This window comes from Lissotriton vulgaris, chromosome 2_1 (genome assembly GCF_964263255.1).
Source record: "Lissotriton vulgaris chromosome 2_1, aLisVul1.2, whole genome shotgun sequence".
NCBI lineage: Eukaryota > Metazoa > Chordata > Amphibia > Caudata > Salamandridae > Lissotriton > Lissotriton vulgaris.
The window spans coordinates 1219128562-1219152654 of NC_141687.1; the positions used below are offsets into that span (position 1 = coordinate 1219128562).

The 24093-nt window shown below is 42.6% G+C and overlaps 1 protein-coding gene across 1 annotated transcript in view; it reads right to left on the reverse strand.

The window, feature by feature from the left end:
• The window catches only part of IGSF9B (immunoglobulin superfamily member 9B), a 1223958-nt gene that overhangs the window by 24982 nt on the left and 1174883 nt on the right, over nucleotides 1-24093 (reverse strand). The window contains exon 19 of the mRNA XM_086956939.1: nucleotides 19713-19834. Within this exon, the coding sequence (XP_086813065.1) occupies nucleotides 19713-19834 (122 nt within the window). The remainder of the gene's footprint in view (nucleotides 1-19712; nucleotides 19835-24093) is intronic.

The window sequence follows — 24093 nt, forward strand, 5'->3', positions numbered from 1 at the left end:
CAACTTTACAAAGAACCACACTCTCTGGAAGTGTCAACTCTCTCATTCTCATGCTCAATGTGGTTGCGGCATGCATAGGAAAATAGATTGGTAGTTAACCAGTGGTCTCTAATGCGGAACCTTTAACATGGGGATCGTTGTGGCATGCTTGCGCTGAGGCTAGGGTGCGCTTTATTTCTCAGGTGCACGGTGACTTTATGGCTAAGTGTATGGAGTTTAGAGAAGGTGTTCGGTGTTGGCCCGTGATGTAAATTTCTAGGGCATGCAGGTCGATTCCTTATCCCAAGCTTATTGCTCTAGCGCGTGTGTATGGTGACGTGGTGCTAGAACGGTACGGCCCAGTTTATGATGGGATATTTCATACATCAACTCGCCCCCATCGTTGTACTTCAGTGCGTTGTGGTGGGCAAGGTGAAAAGAACGAGCTTATTGCTCTATCGCACTCACAATTGGGTGTCAAAAAAAAGAAGCTGAATACTTGGAAACAAAATAACCGAGAATTCCGTACTTTTATTCTCTACCTAAGACTCACAAAGAAAGAATACCCCACCAGGACGACCTATAGTCTCGGGGATAGACTCAGTATTGGAACCGCTCTCCCAGTTTGCCGATCAATACTTGAAACCATTGGTCCAAAAGACCGCAACGTACCTAGGACACTCAAGACCTCCTAAACAAACTACAAAATATAGAATATTCACAGGAAACCATGCTATTAGTAGGTCTCGATGTTGAAAGTCTGTACACGAGCCTGCCACAACAGAAGACTCTAGACACCCTGGAAACTATATTGTTTAACACAGACTGGCCGCATAAAACTCCCAGACACTTCGTTTTGGAGTGCTGCAGACTTGCACTTATGGAGAACTATTTTCAGTACAAGGACACTGTTGTAATGTGCTATTTACTAATGCAGTCTCTCCACTGTGGTTCTCTGCCTGTCTGCTCAGCCTGTGGTGAGGTCACTTGGAATGTTTAGGTTGGTTTGTATGTAGGAGAGATTCAGTTGGTGTGATGGGCTGAGCAGAGTGGACCTTGCTCCTGGTGGGGCATTACCAGTGATTACCAGATATTACTATGTTCTTCTTGTAACTGAGATCCTGTAGATTACTACAAGAATAAATCTACTTATACCATCTACAAGACATGTCTGCGCTCTTACTTCGTTTTAACACTGGCGACAATTTAAAAAGAACCCATGAGAGCTACCTTGAATGGATTTGACTTTTGAAACTGAAGTAGATGAAGAAGCGCTTTTGAAAAGGATTTAAAGAACTGGTACTAAAGACTTAAAGACTTCAAGTAAGTGTTTTGCAACTCGTGGAATGGATGAAACTAGGCACCCTATATGCCCCACCAGTGACCCTGTCAACGGTCGCCCTCAACGCATGGTGTCAGTTTCTTCCCAGTTTAAGACTATTTATTTACAGATTTGGGACAGTTTTGGCATGAATTTTGAAGTCTTGATTGAGCTTTGACGTGTGCCAAATGTAAACTACATTTCAACTTAGCTGTTTTCAAGTGATTACTTCAACATCCCAGTGGAAGGTACTGATGTGTGCTGGGTATTGACATCAGTGTGGAAAGCAGCGATGCGCCCTTGGTATTATCAGCAGTGAGGGATGCAGCGATGTGTGCTTGGAAAACTTGCATCCCTGTAAGGATTTGGCAGTTTTGGAAACGTATTTTTGGATATATATAGACTGCAGCCGCGTGGTACTTGACCTACGGAGAGGTGCTGCACCTTTGTTCAAGTAACACTCGTTTGAACTGGACTGCGAATTTGGGGAATGTATTCAAATGCTTCTGCCATACTTGTGTCCTCGCATGATGTTCTCCCTCATTATCTTGTGACTAGACTTTAGACTTTCGACTGTGAGTGGAAAAAAGACTTTTCACATCTGAATTTCTGTTATCTTTGATTAAGCATTTTGGAAGTGTGTGCAGCGGCGATTTATGAACGTTACTGTTTACCTTTGAATTTGTTGGAGTTTGGGCGAGCTGCAGCGCGTGTTCTCCTCTCGTGAACGGCACCGCTGACGTCATCCACAATACTCTTTGAAGAGCCTCAACGAGCCTTGACGTTACACGCAAGCAACGTATGACGTGTGATCTTCTTTCACGTTGTTGTGCGGCCATTTTTTTTTTATTCACGTTTCCATGGTAAAGTCTTTGAAGCTGAAATCTTTCTTAGGCAACTACTGAAACAGCGTGTATTTCAGCGTTTACAAAGGGATTGTTGTTTCCATAAGACAGAAGGAGATTTACTCGGCTTTGGATTTTACAGTTTCTACACTTAAGGATTTTGATTACCGGTGGGGACACTATAGCAAAAAGGTTACTTCTGGCGCTATTTTGCCATGTACTCGGGAGCATAGATCGAGCTCCGGTTTTCATTACAAAATGACAAGGGTTTTTGATGACCTCGTGTGAGACAGTTCGTGAGTCAGACAGAGTGTTCCATCCTGTTTCTAAGACCACGGTGACTACGTTTTTTGTGTAAGCTTTTTATTTTCTTGTTGTTTGTTCAAATACTTTGTGTTCACCTCACAATCTGTATGTAAGGGGGGAGTGTGGGTTGTGTGTGTCTTGCATACATTGTGTGAAGCTGGTATGTACAACTGAGTAACTACCTTTTGTTTTGGTTATGTTTGACTTTGTTTTTGGTTTGCCTTGTGTATTGTATGCATTCTGTGTGCGACGTCTACACATGTGGGGTTGAGGGATACCCTAGGTTTTGGTTTGCTTTGTGGTATGTTTATAGGTTACATGGACTGTGTGTGACGGGTACACATGTGTTGGGTTATCTCTAATGTAGTGTAACTTCTCACATCAGTTTTGTTTATACCCTTTGTTTTTGGATTTTCTGAGTTTATTGATACTCATTGTATTATTCGGGTGTGTTTTGGGTTAATAGGATACCCTAGTTTTGTTTTGGGTTAAGGGTTACCCTAGATTTTCAAGTTTTGTATTGTGTTACATACACATTACTTAGGCTGTGTGTGACTGGTACACACGTGGGGGGTTACTTCTGTTATGTGTAACTTCTCCTATCAGTTTTGCTATTGTATTTTACCCTTGGTTTTTGAGATTTCTGCAGCACTTTAGGAAATTTGTGTGGTTTTGGCTTCTTGCTATTTTTTTGTTTTGATCATTTTCAAGGAGAAGGTTGTAAGGATGTATTACTATGTTTTGGTGGTGCGTCCTTTTCTTCTCTCTGTCAAAAGTGTGTTTACCATCTTGATGCATTTTTGTGTTTATCATCGTTATTAAGGGGGAAGGATGTGTTATATATTGTTTTAATGCATTCTTCTTTTCCTGACTTGTGTGGGGGAAGGTTGTGTTAGATTTTGTTTTAATGCATTCTTCTTTTCCTGACTTCTATATTTTCTGTATTTTATCTGCTTCTATTTCTGACCTGTCTATTCTCTTTCCAGACTTGTGCTTTTGTATTTTCTTTCCAGACTCGTGTATTCTTTTTTGTGATTTTATCCTCTTCTGTTTCTTTTGAATGTTTTGATTATTAAAAAGGGAGATGTGTTGTAATGTGCTATTTACTAATGCAGTCTCTCCACTGTGGTTCTCTGCCTGTCTGCTCAGCCTGTGGTGAGGTCACTTGGAATGTTTAGGTTGGTTTGTATGTAGGAGAGATTCAGTTGGTGTGATGGGCTGAGCAGAGTGGACCTTGCTCCTGGTGGGGCATTACCAGAGATTACCAGATATTACTCTGTTCTTCTTGTAACTGAGATCCTGTAGATTACTACAAGAATAAATCTACTTATACCACCTACAAGACATGTCTGCGCTCTTAATTCGTTTTAACAGACACTCTCTATTTACAATGCCACGGAACCTCGATGGGCAGTACTTTTGCCCCGAGCGTGGCAGGGCTATATGTCAGTGCCTTTGAGGAGATGCACATCCAGAGTGAAGACAACCCCTTCCATCGTCGAATACTGTTCTGGAAGCGGTATATAGACGATATTCTCCTGATATGGGAGGGAGATACAGCCAGTCTAGAAGAATTTCACTCATGGATTAATTCCAGAGATGAATGTTTGAAATTCACATACAGTGCCAACAAACAGAGCCTAGACTTCCTAGACATCACCATATATGCTGAAAACAATACTCTGCAAACTCGTACATTCTTCAAGACAACTGCAAAAAACAGCTTGCTTTCATTCAACAGTTTCCATCCCGCCCCCTGAGGGAGAACCTCCCATACAGTCAGTTTCTCAGACTGAGGAGAAATTGTAGCAAGACCACAGAGTACAAAAAATAGGCCAACGATCTCTGCAAAAAACTAACAGCTCGTGATTACCCTAGAAAGGTGATCAACAAATGTAAAAAGCGAGCTCGCAACCAGCCCAGTGAGAGCCTTCTGGAAACAACAGTGAAAGCAGCACAGGAAGATATAATTACATGCGTTACAACTTACAGTCCTGTGACCAACAACGTCAAAAAAATCATCAACAAGAACTGGAGAATTCTCACATCCAATGCATTACCATGACCCAAACCAGGTTTGCCAATAAAAGAAGTCGGAACCTGAAAGATCTACTGGTCCATACAAGACCACCCCCCAGAAAATTGAGAGAGAGAACAGGCCTATGGGAGAGTCAGCCAGTAATAGGGAACATTCCATGTGGTGCATGCTCGGTCTGCAATCTAACTAAACCAACTAAAGAACTACAACTTCGTCCAGACTTAAAATGGACCATAAGGAAACACACGAATTGCAACACAAGTCACGTGATCTACATGATCACCTGCCCGTGCCAGATGCAGTATATCGGCATGACATGCAGGAAAGCAAAGCAGAGAATCCGCGAACACCGCAGTAACGTGAACTGCAAGAAGAGCACCACAAAGATGTCCAGTCATTATTTAGAAGTTGGGCACACCGCTGTAGACCTCCAGTGGGTCATCCTGGAAACACTGGAAATCAGAGACAGAAACGCGGCAAAAATCTTATTAGAAAAAGAACAACGTTGGATATATAGATTACAGACAGATTCCAAAGGCCTGAATGATGATAAGCCTGAATAGATAACACCATCTGACAGACTGTCAAACTGACATCCAGCAAATAAGACAATGTCACATGACTCAAAACGGACACACCAGGCTCCCTATTCTATTGCTAACTACCAAATAGTAACCTATCCCCTACGGCTACAATATCTCATCACTAGATCTCGTCATTATAATATCTCATTGCTAGATTGACTCTGACCATTTGCATAATATGGATGCATTACTTAGAAGGAAGACTTGCCAATGTGCTAACCACTTTCCCACACTAATCCCTGCTAACATGATGTTAGAGCGCTTAATACGGCCAGTTTTTATAAATGCATCAAATATAACTGTTGAATTCATACAAGTGTTTTAATATCAGATATACGGAAGCGGTCTTGAGAAGAAAGTCTCGCGAGTAACTCTTCACTTTTCCTCCGATACACCGAAATAGACCGGGAAGTATCTCCCGTGTCATATCCGGGTGAGGAGAGGCAGCGACAGCACATGCTGCACGAGAGGGGAATAACCGCAGGTAGCCGCCATAGACTTCAATCTGGTGCCTCACGAGAATCCAACCGCAAGTACTGCGCCACTAAATAACCTTTAATTCTTATCATAGTAAGGCTCCCTCGCTTTCCCTATCTACCCGAAGAAGTGTAAAATTGAAACACTTGAGGTATGTCTTCTAAAAAGCGCGGATGCAAGCTATTCCTTTTAACGCGATTGGCAGCAATGCCTCGGCCACTTCACCTTGCCTACCACAACGCATTGAAGCTCAACGCTGGGGTTTTGCTGGGTGTTTGGGATACCTCACCATAAACTGGGCCGAACCGCTCCAGCACCGCGTCACCATGCAAACGCGATAAATCAATAAGCTCGTTTTTTTCGCCTTGCCCGCCACAACGCATTGAAGTACAACGATGGAGGCGAGTTGATGTATGAAATATCCCATCATAAACTGGGCCATACCGTTCTAGCACCACGTCACCATACACACGCGCTAGAGCGATAAGCTTGAGATAAGGAATCGACCTGCATGCCCTAGAAATTTACATCACGGGCCAACACCGAATACCTTCTCTAAACGCCATACACTTAGCCATAAAGTCACAGTGCACCTGAGAAATAAAGCGCACCCTAGCCTCAGCGCAAGCATGCCACAACGATCCCCATGTTAAAGGTCCTGCATTAGAGACCACTGGTTAACTACCAATCTATTTTCCTAAGCATGCCACAACCACATTGAGCATGAGAATGAGGGAGTTGACACTTCCAGAGAGTGTGGTTCTTTGTAAAGTATTGCCATTTTTAAGTTGTAACAAAATCCACAAAGTGATTTTGTAAATGTACTATTGTACTACCTTGTTTGTCTCCCCCCCCACAACTCCCACCCCATTTCTCTACCCTTGTATGTATCTACTGTTTTTATCTTGCAGGTACAGTGCGACCTCACATCCTTTCAAGAAACAGGTCTAATTTGCCTATTCCTCACAAGGTATACAATAAGTCGCGTTGTAAACCTTCACTTTTTCACCTACACCACTGGTCCTGAAGAAAGCCCACTCGACCTACACAGGCTACCGGGGCAGAAACATATCGACCATTTTTTAGAATCACCTGTTTAAGAGTGCGTTCGAATTCCTAATCAATTCATTAGACGCACACCGTAACTGCCCATGAAGGGCTACCTGAATCCAGACTTAATAAAGCTCCCAACTCTGGCTGTCCGGGTATTTTAAATCCATTCCTGAGCACTGGCCACTTCACTTGATCACTACTGTTTTTAACCAAGGGTAAATACCTTCGGGTGGAGGTTGCATAAAATACTGACCCCATGACTATGCACACACGTGTATGAAGAGCGGGGAAACAACATATACCGCTACCATTACCCTCCCAAGACGTGCATGACGGTCTTTTATTTGTGAGACACCACATACCGCCTTCATACCCTGGTTAAGCAGGACAAGTGATCCTTCCCCCCATGATTAATGAAGTTATGAAAAGGAGACTGAACGGATCAGAATTCCTCCTCCCTTTCTTGATCGATTGAATCTGGCCCCTGCTCATTGTTAACAGTGTCAATGATACTGGAAGGCGATAAGATCTGCATTCTGAGAGTAGGAGAAGCTCTGTGAACCAATGCTGGGGTGGCCAACGTAAGTTCCTCTCGGCCATTCATGGCCAAGAGGAACTCGCAAGGGGAGTGCACCTTGTACCATCAGAATTGCAAAGGATATCATGCCCAGCAGAGATTTTATCAGCCTAACAGAAGCGAACTTTTTTCCCTTTAGCTTTGTTGCTAGAGAAGTACGGTGTGTTTGCCTTTCTGTGGACAAGAATTCCTTGTCTTGGATAGTGTCTAGGACTGCTCCGAGAAAAAGCTTGTTTTGAGACAATTGCAGAACTGACTTCTGAAAATTGATAGTTAGCCCCAGGGAACAAAACATTTGTTGGTAGATTGACGTTGCTTTTGAGGCCTGTTGAAAAGACGGTGCTTTCACTAACCAGTCAGGTAAGGAAACAGCTGCAGGCCATGAAGCCTGAGATAAGCAGCAACTGGAGCCAGGCACTTGGTGAATACTCTTGGGGCTGCCCACAGACCAAAAGGGAAAACTCTGAACTAAAAATTAGCACCTGGCACAGTGACACAGAGAAACTTTCGATGTTTGGGATGAATAGGGAAGAGGAAATATGTATCCTGCAAATCTAGTGTTGTCATAAAATCCGTGTGACTGAGAAGCTGTAGTACTCCTGGAGGGTGATCATGTGGAAGGACTTCTTTTGCAGTTATTTGTATAATTTTCTGAGATCTAGAATTGGCCTCCACTCTCCCGACTTCTTTTTTATCAGAAAGGACTTCTTTTGCAGTTATTTGTATAATTTTCTGAGATCTAGAATTGGCCTCCACTCTCTCGACTTCTTTTTTATCAGAAAGAAATAGAAATAAAAACCTTTTGTGATACATAAATAAAGCGAGACAAATCTCTCGCTTCTTGAATGGCCGAGAGGAACTCGCGAGGGGAGTGCACCTTCCAGTGTTGTAACACTGTTTCACAAAAAGTACTCCCCTAATTAGTTAACCGTTTGAACCAGTTACCTGTTTAGAATGGGTCCTAAACTGACAATGGTGAAATGCCCCCATGTGAAGCTGCGGATACTGTGTCAACAGGAGATGGGGAAGGAGGCATGTCCTTTTGTTTTATATTCCCTCACACACCCCAGTGGTGTCATGCTTCATCATCGGGACACCATGGCTTCTTTCCTTCGAAGTTTGATTATGAGGTGGAAGCCTCTTAAGCGGCGGATGAGGCAGTGAGATCTTTACGAATTCTAGGGTATGACCAAACTTTACTATGTCCAGGACCCACTTGTCCGAAGTGATTTTGCTCCATTGGTCAAAATGTAAGGAAAAATTTGCAGCATTGGGGTTGGAACGTGGCTGAATTGTTGCTGGTGCTGGGGAGGTGTCACTGTTTTCTAGCTTTTTCCCTTGCCTGAGGGGGTTGTTTTCTTTTGTTTTGGTATCTGGAGTAAGCAGAAGCTGGAAGGGCTCTATATGACTGATGTTGTTGATAGCCATATCAATACTGGTATGTCTGTGGCTTAGATTTCTGATCATTCGTCTGCCACGGGCCTCCAGTAAGGGTTTCTTCCTATACTGGAGAGTTCCCAAAGCTTTAGGTGTATCTGTGTCTGTCTTTATTTCCTGTAAGGCATAGTAAATGTGTTTGCCAAACAGTGCGTCCCCATCAAACGGCTTGTCTAAGATCTTACTTTGTACCTCAGGACGAAAGGTGGTAGACCTGACCCATCCTTGGCGATGAAGAACTGCTGCTCCAGCTAGTTGCCTAAAACCTAGAGAGGCCAAATCCATAGATATGTCTATAATTTCTGATGCTTACCTGTCCCCTTCAAGCAGAATCTTTCTTGCTTTTTGTCGTCCGGCCAAAAATCGAGGTATGGCACAACATCAGACCAAATTTGGCGGTCGTATCTCCCTAGAATTGCTAGGGAATTTGTGGCACACACTGACGCGCTATCCATAGTGGTGAATCTATTGTCTAAGCACTTTCCATCCTTATCAGGTGGTGCAGTAATGGGTACCGAAAGATTCAGTGATCTTCACTGCGTAGGCTGGTAAATTACCGAATCCGGCCTAGGTTGCCCTACCAGGCATGCAGGTGCATCCTCGGGGGCCTTGTATTTTTTGTCATTTCTAGGCAGGATTGCCGGCACTGAATAAGGATTCTTCATAATTGTAACACCCTTTTTCCAGATACGATCTATGATGGGAATTGCACTAACAGATTTTCTGTTTTGGTCCTTAAAATCATATAAGAAGCAGTCAGACTACTTAACAGGCATAGACAGATGGAAATGAGCTGCGACTCTCTCCATAATAGCATGGAAGCCCCCAATATCTTCAGGAGGAGAAACAATTGCTTGAGGAGCTGGCGGAGAAGGTGTCGGAATTGGGTAGTCTTCCCACTCATCTATGGTAGTAGGCGTTTTAGGAATTTCACCTTCCTCAGCGACTTCATCATCATCATCCTGTGGCATCTGATCTTGTGGCACAGGCACAGAATTCTGAGCCTCCGTCGTGTGTACCAAAGCTTCTGCTGAGTATAAAGCAGGTGGAGGAGACCTTTGTTTCTCAACATAACCTGCTGCTGCAGTGAAGTGAGAGTAATAGTCCTGCAGCATACCTGTTAAATCCTCTACTAAAGCAATAGGCATCTGAATCATAGGCTCTTGGCGAGACATCAACACCTTTGACCTTTCCATAGGTTGATGGTAGTGCCAGCCATAATATTCATCTTCATCCTCCTCCTCTTGAAATTTTACGTGAAGTTGAGAGGGGCTGCGGGCCATACTGAACAACCCATCATTCTCAGATTCCTCCAAAAGTTGACTAGGAGACAAAGGAGAGATGTAAGAAGGGTCCTGGTAGAAATCTCTAATTGACAGGATCATCGACGAGAACCTGGATGACAAAATTGGAGTGAATTGCAATGAAGAGGTCCTTCTTTGTTGCGGCGTCGACAAGATCTTCGTCGACGGTGAAAGGGACACCGTCAAGGCTGAGATAAATGTTGTGAACGACGGTGTAGTCATCGTCGATGCGGTTGGCGGTAGAACTATTGTCACTGATGAAGTGATCGTTTTCGCCAAAGTGGTCGTCGACGGAGAGCGCGTGGACGATGAAGGCACCATCGACGACGGGAGTGTCGTCGATGGAAGAGACGTCGATAGAGACGTGGTTGTCGTTATCTGAGGCCTTGTCAACGGTGTACGCACTGACAGCGAAGAGGTTATCATTGATGATGGCCTAGTCTTCATCGAGGGTTCCGTCGACGATGCAAGCGCCGACTAGGAATGATGAATGTTACAAATCCAAAGGTGGTTTTGTCGTCGACAATGTCTTTTTCGACAACGAGGAAGTCTTGAAAGACTGACTGAGTCTTAGGCTGTTTGTAAGCAGTCTTAGAGCCATTATCGAGGGAGCTTTTATCACAGATTTCTCCTCAGAAGGGAATGGGGACTTCTCTTTTTTAGAGTCAGTATGTTCAGGCTCATGATGGGTCTTTTTTTAAATTTTCTTGTGTCCCTCAGGGGATTCCTTAGATCTGTCCCTTTCCTTAGCCAGATGGACTGACGCCTGGGAACTAATACTGCCTTCCTTATCAGACACAACATAGGTCTTTGATTTCAGCCTTTCCAGCCAAATAAGTAATCTGCCTTCCCTGTCTTTTAAGGTCTTGGTGGAAAAAGTCCTGAAGATCCTGCAGTACTTTACTTTATGATGAGTGTGCAGGCAATAAATCAATTCCTTGTGGGGATCTTCAAAATGCAGCCTTTTCTTCCCACATGACCCACAAGGCCTGACTAATCCTTTTATAGAGTAATCAGACATCATGTACTCACAGAAATCCAATAGAAGAGAAAAAACTGAGCAGAATTCAGGGAGACTCCCTGTCACAAAGACGGGCGGTAGAAAAAGCGGAGGGAATTGCTCTCTGTGGAGTGTTCTATCTAGAGGGTACTAGAGCCTGACTGAATGTGTTTCAACTTTCCTTCTTTTTTTAAAAAGGACAGGGATGGGCTACTGCAGTGACTGTGCAGTACATCATTTTTGCATATTATGATATGTGTTACTATTATTATATACATATGCTTATGCATATTTTTACCGTGAGACTCAACAGCAGGGATGATTCAAGCATGTGAATCTATGAAAGATCCAATACTGGATAGCATGTGGTGCACTTTGCTCTGACAAACAATCCGAGTCAGAATCAAAAAAGAAAGGAGCTTTTGATGATGCTGTGACACAGAAGTACAGGGTTAGAATCAGGATGTATGACAACAGGCTGAGCTTGGGACCATCCATGCCGCTATGGTGACACATCTACGCCAACAGATACAGATTTACGACGACTCTACACCGACACGGTCAGGAAAAGGAAGAGATTGAACTTCCTGGATTATTTGTGGTAAAAATTCCCAATACTGGAAGCGTGAAAACTTATATGGGGACGAATATATCACACTTATAACAGACCAACACAAGAACAACTAAGTGGGCAGGACTAAAAGGAAATTATTTGGGAATAGGAAGGATTCAACTTCACGTTACCGGAAAAAGACCGTTGTGCCCTGAAGAAACTCCCTGTAAGGGAGTGAAACGCGTTGGCTGACCTTTTTGTAAAATACCTGGTGATTTGTATTTTAAGAATGGACAAAAATAAATAAAGAACTTTTCTATATACTTGAACAAAACTCTCTTTGGACTTCTGTTTGGTGCGTCCCCATAAACATTGAGCAAAATATCTATTTGATCTGGAAAGCACAGCAACGTCAAACAGCAGCTGACGTTGGGGTTGGCAGCACAAAACTTTAAAGAGGACTTATTTTGGAACTGGATTTTAGGTGCGGCGTCGTAGGGTCCGCTGCTGCATCTCTTGTTGATCTCCATAGCATGTGGTGCACTTTGCTCTGACAAACAATCCGAGTCAGAATCAAAAAAAGAAAGGAGCTTTTGATGATGGCTGTGACACAGAAGTACAGGGTTAGAATCAGGATGTATGACAACAGGCTGAGCTTTTATAATTTCATAGTGAAACATTGTTGAGCTCAAGCTGACATCAGTTTAGGATCTGACATGGCTGCCAGCACTGCATCATCCTCGAGTGGCACCGGAGGCAGGAACTGGTGTGTACATTGAGGCCAGAGAGGAAGTCTGTACAAGAGACAGCACAGGACCAGTAATGGATCCGAAGGGGACAGGTGGCGCTCTGGGGCACACTATGGAAAAGTTGGAGTTTTTGGAATAACTTTTAAAGTAGGGAATGGAACTCCGGATCCATGCCAGAAGGTGTAGAAATAAAGGAACTGACATCAGCAATCAAGGGCTGCTTATACGTGGCTCTGCTCAAATTCCTTCCTGAGTGGTATGGAGTCAGCACAGAGCCGCACAAGGACCCCTGCTGGTGTGCAGGAGTACAGCTACAAAATTCTCCGGATTCAGTCTGGCGCATTTGGGATAGTCAAAAGTGAGGAATCCACAGTTAGAAGTATCCACCAGTACACCTGCTTCTTGAAAATCTAATAATGGCTCAGCATTTGAATGACAATGAGAGGGGAATTGTCAGCCTCTGAATCATCTTGATTTCAGCACAAAAAACTAGGTTAGGCATGTCAAGAGAGTCTGACTCCGAGCCAAAGATTTTCTTCACTCAGGAGACACACTGGAAGAGAGCTAGCAAAATGACAGCTTGGAGCAATGCTTCACCATTTCTCTAGCATTAGTATTAAACCTGTAGACTTCAAGGGGTGAGGTGGTGCTGAAACCAAATCCAAGTGAGGTGACAGGAATGACATCATAATGTGTGTCATTTACAATCCTGCTGGAACTTTAAGTACCTTCTAGGTAATGTATTTTACTATTTTCTATACAAAAATGTGTCTGCATCTTAAGTTATTTATCAGTTTATTTACTGCACTGTTCTTATTCATCCCAACATCATTGAGCACTTCTGGGCAAGATAATGTTGCTCATTCATTTTTGGGGTAGGAAGTCCCAAGCATGGTAAATGGACATTCCCCCAGGTCTAAGTGCCCATCTGCATGTGAAACTTGTTTCTTGACTTTTATTTTGGACCCGGCATCACAATAATCTAGCATCAACGCAGAGGCCTGGGCCTGGCCTCACAATGCAAAGTCCAGGACCTATCCTGTGACTGGGAGAGAGGCAACAAGCCTGCCATCATACTAGGTAGTGCACTATTGCCCATACCATGAGTACATCATGTTAAGTGGTGGTGGCAGCGTACTGTGTTTTGTTAATTTGTAATGTAATTTGTTGTTTTTTCTCTGTCAGTGAGAGCGCATCATATTGACCTCTCTCTTGTAAAGTTTTACTGTTATGTGAAACCCAGAACCCTTCATTTACATTTCATGTCCATGGTTTGTGTGTGCTTGTGTGTGTATATGTTTGTGTGTATATGTGTGCTGCAAGTGTAGCACATGTATGTTTGTAGGACTTTGCATGTTGTAAGATTGTGAGCTGTGAGGCCAGTGGGATCTAAAATGGATGCTCCTGGTTTGGCATGGCACAAGATGAAGGATGAAGATAGCTTCCAGGATAGCAAACGGTTAAATTGTGTTGCCTGCATTTCTATGAATGAGGAGTGAGGACCCATACACTGAAGTGAGGAGGTTGGAGAGAGGGTTTCCCTTAGAAATTACATGAAGTCCTTGTTTGCAAAGGACTGCTGACTAGTTAATCCTGAGCACTGACATTTGGTAGATGGTATAAGTGTGGCTGCAGTTCGTTTCTTCAAGGCGAGGGCAATTCTAGGCAGGCACAGCCCTTTTTAAGTATCTGATTACCGTTTCAGGGAGGCATATGAAAGTCAGATGCAGAGAACTTACACTTCATTTTCCCCATGTTTTGTTTATCTCTGCTTGAAGCCAATCCCACTGCTACCTGCTGTGCACACCTTCACTCTGCACAAAAGGTTATGTCTGGAGAGCAGGCTGGAATTGCATTTGAATGAGAACCAATAGAAACCAGTTCTGAACCCTTAGAGAGTGGATCTACACCCCCTGTCTGGACAATGTGTACGAAAGTGGGATCCAAACCACCCCACTTTATTCCATTCCCAAGTTCTTCTTGCCCAAGGAAAATGGTGCTACATAGAGCATTCAAAGAGATGCTATACAACCAGGGCCGGTGTCTGCCTGATAGTCAGTCTTGCAGAGATGAGTGGACATCACCTTAAGTTAGCTCTTTCTGCTGAAAGACCCGAGGATCTCCCTTAACAGCCTAGATGCCTGCCTGAATACTGGGAGAAGGTAGGAGCGTACCTTGCCCTGCCGGAAAGAGAGGTTGTCTAGGAGAAGAGGTCTTTTTATGGACTGGGATGCATCCCAATTCATTAGCAGTGACTGAGATTAAGTCAGCATTCCATCCTTCACCTTTTTATATACTTCAGTGCAATGCCATAAATACGATGAGTCTGCCCAGATTGTGCCACAGGAACAAATATATACCCTGGACACTGGAATTATGCAGCAGGAGAGGGCCAAATTATGCATTGAGGTTGAGTAAATTATGCAGCTAGAAAATTTTAATTATGTGACATACTGCACCACAACTTGTAATAGTATTACTTCATAATTTCATCATTTGTAAGCTTGGTAACACTGTGAGCATTGATTGCACCTCATCAGAACTAATTTTAATATTCAAATATAGAAATAAGCAATAGAATGGTGCCAGTCCAGCTTTGCAAAGAGGCTTCCACTGCATGCAACAAGTGCAGTCGCATTATTAGTAACTTTTTAACCGTTTGAGGTAGTAACATTTTTTTGTTGTTAAAATCTACAGATTATGCGGCAGATGGTGGATTATGTAGCAAATGCAGAAAATCTATAATTATGCAAAAATCGTTGCACAATCACATAATTCCCGTGGCCTTGCCTATACCTAACTGATGAACCCTATATAAAGGCGGGATGGGTCTTTGGATGCTTGTGTTCTTGTTCAGGGAGGACCTGGTCTAGCAGTCCAGGCTGGACTGTTCTTATTGCAGCAGGGTCAAGATTGATTTGCACATGGCTGGGTCTAAAGTGAAGTAGCATAGTGTGTAAAATAATGATGGACTGTGAAGGGCGCCAAGTAATTACTTGTGGCTGAGATTAATTCAGCCTTCCATCCTTAACGTTTTTGTATACTTCAGAGTGAAGAGCACCGAGGAAGCTGATGACCCCAAGAGAGCGATCCAGGAGTGATCAGTGCTTTTAATGGGTCCCACAGTCTCTATGCCCAGTACCCGAGTGAACAGAATATGAAACCCCGTGTCTCTGGCAACCTCTTGTTCAATTGAGAAATTGATACTGCTGATGAGGAGAAAAATATGATCAAGATACTGCCTAAGTGGGGAGCCTTATTGGCCCAGAAGCCACAACTGCCTCAAAAACAAAACGATGAGAGACTCAACCTGGGAGACGGAACTGATATTATTAAGTGTAGGTCGGCTGCTGACCTGGAGGGCAACTGCTGTCGAAGACTGGTGATACCGCGCATGCCCACTTCCCACACACAGTTCCACAAAGACATTCGCAAGTGTAACACTCACTGCAGTACCGTGTAAAAAAAAGCCAACGCAATGAGGGCTAGAATGCAACCCACAACCTCTGCTCTGCTCTGCCAAGTATCACAGATGAACAGCAGGTAAACTGTGGATCTTAACCTGTTCCTGGGGAATGAGAAAGTAAGGCACGCGGGTGAGTCCGCCGCACCTGTGTGAGATTATTTTTTTACTAAAGAACCACAAAAGACATTGATATGAGTTGCTCGTTTAACTCATGAGAACCTTCTAAGCTATCTGAACTTGAGTCTAGTCTTCTGCTAAACAAGCAGGATCTGGACCATAGTGTGAGAGAATATAATGATCGGGAAGGAAGAGCATGTGTTGTGCCTCACTGTTAAGGAACACATTATGACAACCCTGTGTGACAAATCCATTGGATTATGTAATATTTCATTTTTCTAAGATTAAAGCACTTTCTTTTTCCATGAAAGATAAGTACGGGGCTGGGCATTGTTTTATTGCTTATGTTGGTTGGCTGCTGAGCTCTTGCCACCCCACACCAACTCCTCATCTGCTGAGAGTTAAGTCAGGAAAAGCTGTACTTCACCAAGTTTGCAGAAACATAGTAGCGGCCTGCAAAGCATCAGTGGCAAATGCCCTCAAACACCACAGTTAGGGCCATTATCCACTGTAGGCCCTGTGGCCACTCTGAACGGGGCCTGTCATACCTAAAAGGAAAGTCCAAGGATTCTCAAGGACACTTTGGCTATTGTCACCAAATAGCAGGATTTATGTTTTTGTGAATGTCTTATAAAGCACATTAAGCCTCCAGCTACTTCAAAACATCCAATCTACAATTTATTTCACCACAGTAGGGTGAAAAAGCTACAATTAAAGGCTCAACCATGATACAAGGCAGGAGGTGGAAAGAAAGTTTAGAATAAATGCTTTTGGATCATTTTCTTTTTTGTGAACGTATGCTGATTGCCTGAGCAGGTAGCGATCCTAAGGGAAGATTGCATGATGCTTAACTTTAGCACTATTAATGATATTTCTGAACGACAAGTATGAGCTTTAATGGTTTCCTCAGCATGAAATGTGATCTACCAGCACCGAGGACCAAACACCAAAGAAGATTTTTCTAAAATAATGAGATTCTAGGATCTTGAGGTTGATTCCAGACAATTGAACATGTCCTATAAAGGGAATCAAGGCTGTATTTAAGAAGAGTAGAAGAACGATGGGCATTGTCCTCCCAAGCATTCGCTGAGAGGCCATCCCGTTAAGGGTAAGTGACAAGTTTTATTGCTGCTTGCCTTCCCAGAAGAGTGAATGGTAGTTGTGAGGTGATTAGGTATTGGCAGCTAAAAGGAGAAACTATCTGAAAAGAAAACACTATGCTCTGAGTGACAGGAGGCATTGCCAATGGATGGCACCTCCACATAGTTATCAAGGATGATATGGCACCTATAGTCTATCTGGCTTTCTCATTAGGTGACAAGGGTCCTCCCCAAAACCCTATAGATCAGCATTTTAAGGTTCTGAATCATTGATATCATGATCTGACAATAAGATTTTGGCAAGTAAGGGCACACAAACCAAGCAGTGTAACAAGAAAGGAATTAGTTAGTATTATTTTACATCACATTTATATCTTGAAGCCAAATCAAATTATGGTACTCAGGACACAATGATACAGGTGCTGCACTAGATAAAACGGCAGGTGCAAACCTACTGTCACAATGTTTTGAGATATAAACAACAGTCTTGAAGATGAAATGCTCTCCTCTGCAACAAGGGATCCTTGAATACCAGTATCTATAACCGGAAATAATCAAAGTCATTTATGTGGCAACACTAAGGGAAAATGTGCACACCTAGCTTGTCTGCACATACTTCATGCTAGACAAACCTGGAAATTCGGCTAAGCCTCCCAAGGAGCCAAGTGAAAACAAAGGACTGAAGCAATGCACACAAAATGAAAAACAGATTGGCCGCACAAAGGGTCCTCTACTTACCAGGGTAACTAATCAACTTTTGACTTAAGTAGCACAAGTTTTATGGACTATTCCAAAGGCCATAATACTTTATATTTAATACAGTCAGTGATGTTAGGGATTTTTACTTCGGCTATATGTTATGCCGATCAAATCAAGACGTTTTCATGATCTGACAAAAAATGGACATGCATTGTAAGAATGAAAAATAAAGAGAGTGAAAATGAAAGACATTGAAAAAGAATGAAGAGCCTGCCATTAAAAACTAATAAAACAAGAATTAAGTAAAAAAAATAATGAACTAGCCTTAAGAATGAAAATATAGACATGGAAAATTTGCGGCAGCCTGAGAGAAACAAGGCTTAAAGAGATGAGTTTGACAAATAATCTCCTTAGATGTAATATTTCCTCCAGAAATCTGAGCACCTTTGGTGAACACTCAACGTTAATGCCCCTGGGACCTCATAAAAGGCGATAAATCACAATGACATGCATACAAAAAGTTAACCTAAATGTTTCAGAACATTTAACACAAATGACATGCAATTCATCTAATAAGCAGGCAACTCAGCAGAAGATGCCCAAAAAGAAACATCAAGGAAACAAAAAACAACTGTCAGAGGTTTACATTTGAAGATGTATTCGAAGTTTTGCGCCTTACCATGTGAGGGGCCTTCATATCCAGTTTTGAGGTTATTAGTCCTATATCGATATCAAAATGACATTCGGCTGCCAGAACACACTCAACCAAAGAAAGCAAGTCCCGAAGATCCTTTTGCTTTTCAGACAGTACAAAACTGCCAATTCTACTGTGTTTTTCTAACTCCATAAGGTTGTGAGACTAAGCACTTTGCCTAGAAAACGCCCCTGCGCTATACTCATTTCGATGATACACGTTTGAAGACTTCTGATGTCGTTTAACATTGAAAAAAAGCAGTGGTGCAACGTAGATAGAGAACAGACAAGGACTCTGTTCAGGAGAATTACTGATCACGTTTTTATTTGTTCCATTTTTTGGGAGCTACCAGGCATTACAAAAAATGCATCTGCTTAAACTGCAAAAAAAGGTTTTTGAAGGCAGGGTGGTAACACACATTCAGTAAAGTCCAAACAAACTTGTAGCAAAGAAGAAAGCTTTATGTGAAACTATGCATAGGGCTAAGACTTTGTCTGCTGACTAAATTTTATGTAAACCATTTAGAAAACTAAAGGCCTGATTTCAATGTTGGTTAGAAAGCCTCGGACCAACCGACATTGGTGGTTTGAACTCTGACCGCCGTATTTCAATAATGGCTGCCGGAGTCCAAACCGAGCGGGATATAAGACTCTGTTCCGATGGGTTTAAGGAGCCAGTCGGAAACCACTCATAATTCCTTAAGGATGGCGTTTCTGCAGTCGGGATTTTTATGTTGGTTTCCGACAGCCTTTCCATATTGGCCTTTCCGACATTGAATGGCTGTCGGAAAGCGACTTTGGAGGTCCCTAGCAGGGCCCCATCCCTCTATGGCCTATGGTTGTGGCCCTGGTGCCCCCCTGAAAATCCCTGTATCTTGTGGCAGTCACCCTGAGGTGCCTGCCATACGGTGCAGGTATTTACACAAACTCCCATTTCTCAATGGGAGCTTGTTCTGTGGGAGTTTTACACCCACCGCACAAGCTCCCATAGAGAAATGGGAGTTTGCGACCACACCATTTGTGGTCACATTGTAATGAGGTGTGCGGAACCGCCGACCTATAGGCAACTCCGCCCAACATCATAACAAACCCCCAAATGTAGGTTAAACAGATTATAGGAAAACCATTGTCATATAATGTGATGAGGCGGACCTTTTTCTAATTTACTGAATATTCTTTTAAGAGCCGTCACATACAACAAAGTCCTTGTTTGATTTCCCCAAAGGTTTTCATTGTGTGGCTACTTTCATCCCAGATCAGTACTTGTGATGATTTGCCTGTGTACTCTTTCTACAAGATGCCAATCTATACTTATTAATGATATAGGACAGAAAAAGAATAAGCTACCCACACTGGGAGGATTAACAAGAATTTGACATTAAGAACAAGCATCAACCCCATCAACCGGACTCACCGGAACGCTTTCTGGATTTAGCGGGGCCCTTGGTCGACTTTTTGGGCTTCTTAATCCGCTGGTATCGCAGAGCTTCGAGCCTCTCAGGAGCAGCGCCTATCCCAGGTGGAGGTGGGCATCGTCTGCAAATGAAAAAAAAAGAGAAAGATCGGTAAGTCCCTAAGATGGGACTACTACAGCTATGCAGCAAAGGAGAAACGAAGATTTCAGCCACTATGGAATGTCTGGAGACTTGGGAGTTTTATATACCAAACCTATTGACGAGTTTCAACATGTTGTTATACTATCGTTCATAGATCTGAAGAAAAGCAAGCTGAAATAGCCCTTTGTTGCACGTGGTGCTCTATAAAATGTATTTAATAGACATATAAATTAACAGGAATCAGTGGGGCATGTCTAAATATGAATACCATTCCAGTAAGCTAGGGTACCCAACCGTGGATCTTCCCATGCCATGAAACATTCTATATCCATACTTACAAGTCGAACAACATTATTTACCTTAACAGCCTCTCGTACTACACAAGCAAGCTACTAAGAGGCATCACATTGTACTTTTCCAGGTCAATAAGACCATAACTGGCTTAGGGCTGAAGAAAGCACAAAAAAAGCTGAGATACATCTTCAGAAGCTACGCATCCATGTAGCAGAAAACAGATGATGGTGATGACTCACACCTGTCTAAATCACTAAATAGGTAAATCATTAGTGTGGTGAGAATTTTGTTTTAAAACTAAGTTTTTACTCGAATAAAACAGCAATATAATGAAAGGGAATATTAAGCATGTGAATGAAAAAAAGGTATTTTTATCCATACCAAAATTACAGGTCAGAATGAATAAACAAATAAAATAACAGAAATTCTTACAAAGGACGTCATTTTAAAATAACAAATGTGAAATATAATATACAGACAGACAAAAAAACACATAAAACATAAAACAAAACCAGCCATACTAAAGATTGCCGAACTATAAAAGTAAAAAAAACATTAAGTTATGTCATTCACAGCAGGTTGGAGGGTGAAGGCGGTAGCACTTGTCTTTTGTGTGACCATCAGATAGAAAACAAGTTATGTTTGCCCGCCCACGCTATTCATCCACCCAGCATAAATGCCTGGCACCGATATGTAGGTCACTAGGTGTACGGAATCACCAGGATGCCCTCCGTTTTCTCAGATCATACTCTTCTATACTACTGGTCATCTCTGTTGCACCATTTTTGGGTGCAATGTAGGGGCTACGCAAGAAAGCCCTAGGTCGATCATCTTTCTAATGACTTAACTCTCAGTTTCTCTTATTTATGCACTTTGGGTTACTTTTTTCAAAACCCACTTTTAATGATATGTCTTATTTAATAATTTCCGTTTATAACTGTATATAGACATCTATCCTATATGATTTTATAGAAAATGTATGTATTTTAAATAGTTTTATCGTGCATGTTGCTCTGTGATGAATTGTTCTTATGGCCCTGGCTGCCACAATAAAGCGTTTTTGATTTGATTTGAAAATAACTACATTGCTTTCTTAGTATCCAAAACTAAATCTAAGTCTAACAAAACATTGTGGCCAATCATGCATTAAGTTCTTCAGAAGTATTTCATAATGCTTCTAAGTTAAGTAGAGTGGAATGGTGATGATGTAAAACCCTTTCATATTTGCCAGGTTGGTCAAATCACTTAACCAAGATTTCACCTTTTTACCCCTAAAATGCTAAGCATAATTAGATTGACGCATGAGTGAATATTAGCCCAGGCAGTTCTGGTGAACATGTGCATAGATGCCCATGTTGCCGAGTGAAAGATGTCAAGAAGTGGGACTCCATGTGACAATGCAGTAGTTGCTGGTGTAGCCCTAGTGGAATGAGAATGCAGCCCCACTGGAGGTTACTTCTGCGTTAAAGCGTAACAGATTTTGATGCAAAGGACAATCCATTGAGACATGGTACGCTTTTAGACAGCCCAACCTTTCTAGGCACCCACATAGCCAACGAAGAGTTGATCATCCACCCGGAAATCTTTTGTGCGGTCATGGTAGAAGGACAGCGCACGTTTTGGGTCCAGATGGTGGAGTCTCTCCTCCTCCTTGGAAGGGTGCGGAGGTGGGAAGACTGACTGACTGACGGTATTTGTAGAGCGCACTACTGCCGAGGCGTCTTGGCGCTGGGGTAAAGATAAGCTGAGACATAACTACACATACATTAAAGTTGGGTGAAGATCCATGTCTTAATTTCTTTCCTGAAAGCCAATCTGTTAGGTAATCTTCTCAGATGTACTGGTAGTGTGTTCCAGAGTTTGGACGGTAGAAAGGAAAATCGTTTTCCTCCAGAGCGTGCTCTTTTTATCTTAGGAATTTGTAATAGGCCAAGGGTGGATGACCTTAAAGGCCGCAGAGAAATGTAATGTGAAAACAGAGCTTGCACATCCTTGGCCCCATCTCCAAACAAAGCTTTGTGCACCAGGCAGAGTGACTTAAACTCAATACATCGTCGCACTGGAAGCCAGTGAAGTCTCTTTTTCGCTTTCGATGTCGGCTGATGTTTAGGTAGCCCAATCAGAACTCTGGCTGCCGCATTTTGAATAGACTGAAGTTTGGCCAATTGGGCAGCACCTACTCCCAGGTAAAGGGCGTTACAATAGCCAATTCTAGATAAAATGGTGGCTACTATCACCGTTTTCCTCAGGAAGAAGGGAATGTGAGGGAGAATCTTTCTCAAGCCCCTTAGCATGAAAAAGCATGCAGGCGAGACCTGATTAATCTGCAACGCCAAGGTGAGGTTTTTATCGAACATAACTCCGAGATTCTTGGCCTTTTTAACCGGCACAGGCATGTGCCGGCTGTAGTAGGCCACCACAGCTGATTCCAGATTGAGTCTTTTGAGCCAAACTCCAAGACTTCTGTTTTCTCAGCGTTCAGCTTCAGGAAATTAGAACTCATCCAGATCATCAAAGCTGAATTACATTTACAGAAATGAGCTGCCATAGCATCTGCAGATTCAGTTACAGAAACTATAAGCTGAGTATCATCGGTGTAAGACACCAATGTGAAGCCATAACTCTTTACCAATCTGGCCAGAGGGGCTACGTAAATATTAAAAAGAGTTGGTGATGAGGCCGAGCCTTGCAGGACTCCACCCGGGAGTGTAAATTCCTCCGATCGGTAACCATCCCAAAGGATCATTTGCTTTCTAGATGCTAAAAAGGAGGATAAGAGAGAAAGAGCTGTACCACTGATACCTGCATCCTGTAGCCTACAGTATCTAAAGCTGCTGTTAAATCGAGCAGGACAAGTAGCGCCCTTCCTCCTTCATCCATCACCTACGGATCCCCTCTGCTGCCATGCTCAAGGCTGTCCCCGTAAAATGTTTTGAACGGAAAGAGTGTTGCGAGGTATCCAGAATGTTATTGGTCTCAAGATAAGATGTTAGTTCTAGATTTATTATTTTGTCCAAGACTTTGGCAGCAAATGGTAAACAGGAGATGGGAGGATAGTTCTTTTCGTCAAGTGGATCCAGCTTGTTTTTTTTTAAAAGGGGACGAATACAAGCTTTTTTCCATGCCTTGGGAAAAACTCCTGCAGACAAAATGTGGTTTATTACCGGAGATAATGACATACTGATTTCCTCTGGGGCCAAATTAAGTATGTACGATGGGCAGGGTCCAGGGGGGAGCCAGATTTAAAATTTAACATCTGTTGTGTGACTTTTTCCTCTGTAATTAGTGAGAAAGATATCAGCCTTCATGTCCCAACCCATATTCAGATTGAACTGAGGCATCTTCTCCTGTATTATTTTCTGATTTTTCCAAACTGTTGTATACAGATTGCACCTTGCTTGGAAAAAAAAACGCTAATTTAGCTACAAATTTCTGATCAGGTGTGAACATTACATCACGTGGGCATTTCAACAAGGCAGAGACAGTCTGAAATAATTATTTTGAGGAGTTAGTGGCTTCTAAGATTTTTCTCAGTGTAATAAGTAGCTTAAGCCTGTATAATTGCGGCCTTGTATTCTTCTAAGGCTGCGCAATATTCTTTCTTCTGTGTATCATCATATTGGGATCTCCAGATACGTTCCTTTTGCCTTGAAATGCACTGGCCATGGCAAGGGGCAGACCTTCTTAACTTCTGTACGGGAATTATTGGTGCAAATTCCATCTAACGTGTGCCCTGCTATGTGTGTGGGCTCAGTGACGATCTGATTGAGTTCAAAACTGGCTAATTTATTTAATAAACATGCTGTATCTGAGTTATTATTATCTTCCAAATGGAAGTTAAAATCACCTAGTACAGTGAAAATCTCTGTATCTAGACAAGATTCCAGGTAACTATGGATGGAATCCAAAAAGTACGCTCTAGGCCAAGGGGGTCTATAGATTAAT